The following is a 3,099-nucleotide window of genomic DNA, read 5'->3' on the forward strand; positions in this document are numbered from 1 at the left end:
CCCCCCCACGTGCATGCATGATTATTAAATCCCCGTGTGTGCGTGCCCCGGGCACGTGGCCACTGTCCCAGCTCATCACCCTTCCTGAAAGTTCGCTACAGTCTATGGCCCAGCATGTCTTTTCACTTGGTGTGGATTTTTTAGCTGCTGTCCACCCTTCACTCCTACAGCCATGTGTTAGGCATGGAAGGAGTTACTTATGTATTCCAATCATGTGCAGGCCTCAGTCTGTGCAGCATGATGGCTGTAGGGAGCAGGCTTCTATTACTGTGTTCATGTGAGATCTCCTCCTCCCCTCTAAGTATTATGCATGACTTGGGGAAGATTTCTATTTTATAGGATCTGCAGCAGATCAGAAAATGGGGGATGATATCTGCAGGAAAAGAGAAATTCTGATTTAATGTACTATAGAAGGGGGGAGGGGGAGTCAGCAGGTTATCCAACAGATCCGTGATTCTTTTTGGCATCATTGAGAACATTTACAGTTGCAGCTGCTGAGATATATATATATCTATAGATAGATAGATCTCTAATTTCTACCGTAAATGCATAGCTGTAAGAGATCAGACCTGCCACACTGAGACCGCATGGCTTGCCTTATATGGGGGTAGGTTTAATTTTATAATGGGTCATTTTATTATCACTCCCTTGTGCATTGCAGCCCTGGAAACTGCCCCAGCTAATCACCTTGCTACACTCTATGGCAGATAATTTTTTGGTTTACATGTGTGGTGTTTTTTTGGGGGGGGGTTATAGCTGTGTATGTATTAAAAAAAAAAAAAAAAGTTATTACGGGATGCAGAAAAAATTGTTCAATAGACGGCAGTATTGGCGTAATTGGATGTGGGGTTGTGTTTTTTAATAGTTTAGTTTTAGTAACCCCTGCCCCACCCCCTGTGAGCATACCATCCTAATCTTTGTGTGAGCCAAATATAATAGGCTGCTGAAAGATGATCCTGTGGTCACAAGGATGTGCACAATGGCACAGTTGCACGTTTTACCCTTGAAGGCCTGCACATCGTCTATAAGGGCATTCTGAGCAGAAATCTCAGGTCTGCGACCTGTAAAGCCTAAAAAAACAGATCAACCGCTCTAGAGATTAGACTTTGGATTCAGAAAGTTGAAGTTAAATTTTAGCCGAGGTCTACATCTACCTGGATCGCTAGTATAGGAAAGCCGGGTGCCTGCAGAAAATCGATACCACGATCGACTCTGTTTCTGCAATGCCACCTGTCAAACTCGACATGACAAGTTAAAATTGCTGCAGCAAGGTGTACGATCCTGAGCAGCTGCCATGTCCCATTATAGGTGGGCAGTAAAGTCTGCAATCAATCGCCTGTTTTTACCCCAGCCCTAGCTGCTTGTGTGAACATGGCCTCAAAGCATTGTTCTCCTCTTACTGTAGCTCAGGCTATAATTTGTATTGTTATAAAACACTGTCCACGTTTGTCACTAATTTGATGTAAAAGGCTTCTAGTTAGCGTATGTAGTACCGGGCATGCTGCTGCCTATTTTGGCTTGGATATAGTTGGGGAAGGGTTCGGAGCCCCGTCAGGTTTTATTGCTCTCTATATCCTTTTTTTAAAGATGCATCCTCTGTTTGTTCTGGTGTCCATTGACATCAGGACAAAGTGAAGGAAAAATATAAACTTTTTAAGGTAGGCATCAAAACAGGAGGCAAGGGGGGGGTGACTGTTCACTGCACACACCTGTTACGGTGACCGCTAAGTGGGGATATCCATTCACTTCCTGTTGTCTTAGCCCGGATTTGATGGAACATCTCTATAAAGAGATACAGCAAAATAAACTAGGAACAGGGATTCTAACAACTTTCTATACCGGAGAGAAAGTTTTGATTTGAGATGCACTCTAATGTAACCCCTGCAGAATCAAACCATACCAGGATGAAGTGCAGTTGCTTCCAGTACTTCTGTGCTACTGATCTGCGAGGAGTTTGTAGCTGGCGTGCCTCTGCTTACAGCTTATCTGTCTGGGCAGGCAGAATTGCTTGTCTGTAGGGATTTCCCCAGCAGGCTGCAGAGTAGGAAGTGTGTATTCTCACCAACTTTCACTTCCCTACCTGGCCTGCATCACATGGGATATTCCCTGTTATCCAAGTCCTTTCTAATTTCTATTCATGCGCTCTACCAAGCATTTGAACAGCTCTTGTCAATGTATGTGCTGTTTTCATTAGAACTATCTGTCCTTCAGCTTTGGCACCAAATATAGCTTGTTCCTATGGCCACCCTTGTATTCTCTCTGTTACTGTGTGCTGGGACTTTTAGTGCACTATTGGGGGTCAGGTGTAACTTTAGCACGAGGCATCTTGTGATCTGTAGTTGGGAATTACGTCCGTATCTTCCTGTTTAATGCTGAATGTGCTTTGCTCCTTGTGATAGGCATCCCACATCCTGCTGCAGCGCTGCTGAAATCTTGTCTGTACTTTTCTTCAACACCATGAGATATGATGCAGCTGATCCTGGCAACTTCAACAATGACCGATTTGTTCTCTCAAAGGTGAGGATAATGGGAAGATTTACCACATGGAAGTCGTGTAATTTTGGCTTCTGGATATGCTGCAGTAATATTTAAGTTGGATTGCTGGTTAAAACACTTCAGTGTCACAGGCCGGCTTAAATGAGGGGGGGTTCTCCTATAGCCATTCTCCTATAGCCATTCTCCTATAGCCATTCTCCTATTAAAGCATCAAAAAATTGCACCCTCTTTGCAGCTCCCAAAAATGAGAGCAGGAGAATTTGCAGACATGCACAGGCAAGTGTCATGTGATTGTGCACATTCATTTTAGGTGGGAATGAAAACTTGCGATTGACAATGTAGGGAGTATTGTGTGCTTTAGTGCAGCACAGGAAGTGGGTAGGGGGGAGAGGAACCAATAACTTGCTGCTTTTACCAGAAAAGGGGGAACTTCTCAATGGGGGTCCCTGATCTGGTAGAGCTAGTTAAAGGTGAAATTTATTCTTGCTTTGTTGCTGTAACATCTTTTCTAGGACAGGAAAGTGAGGAAAAATCTTGTAGAGGCACAAACCGCAAATTTTTTTTACTGACAAATGTTTTAAAAAACCCCAACTGCCCCCCCCC

At 43.9% G+C, this 3,099-nt stretch overlaps 1 protein-coding gene across 4 annotated transcripts in view; it reads left to right on the forward strand.

Moving 5' to 3' along the window:
• The window catches only part of LOC108784492 (transketolase-like protein 2), a 20,251-nt gene that overhangs the window by 777 nt on the left and 16,375 nt on the right, over positions 1-3,099 (forward strand). For 3 of the 4 annotated variants that reach the window (XM_018553329.1, XM_018553330.1, XM_018553331.1), the window contains exon 2: positions 2,400-2,517. In XM_018553329.1, coding sequence (XP_018408831.1) covers positions 2,400-2,517 — 118 coding nt within the window. Of the gene's footprint in view, positions 1-431; positions 435-2,399; positions 2,518-3,099 lie in introns of all 4 variants that reach the window. The other variant, XM_018553333.1, reaches the window with a different exon arrangement.

This window comes from Nanorana parkeri, unplaced genomic scaffold (assembly GCF_000935625.1).
Source record: "Nanorana parkeri isolate BGI_ZX_2015 unplaced genomic scaffold, ASM93562v1 scaffold116, whole genome shotgun sequence".
Classification (NCBI taxonomy): domain Eukaryota; kingdom Metazoa; phylum Chordata; class Amphibia; order Anura; family Dicroglossidae; genus Nanorana; species Nanorana parkeri.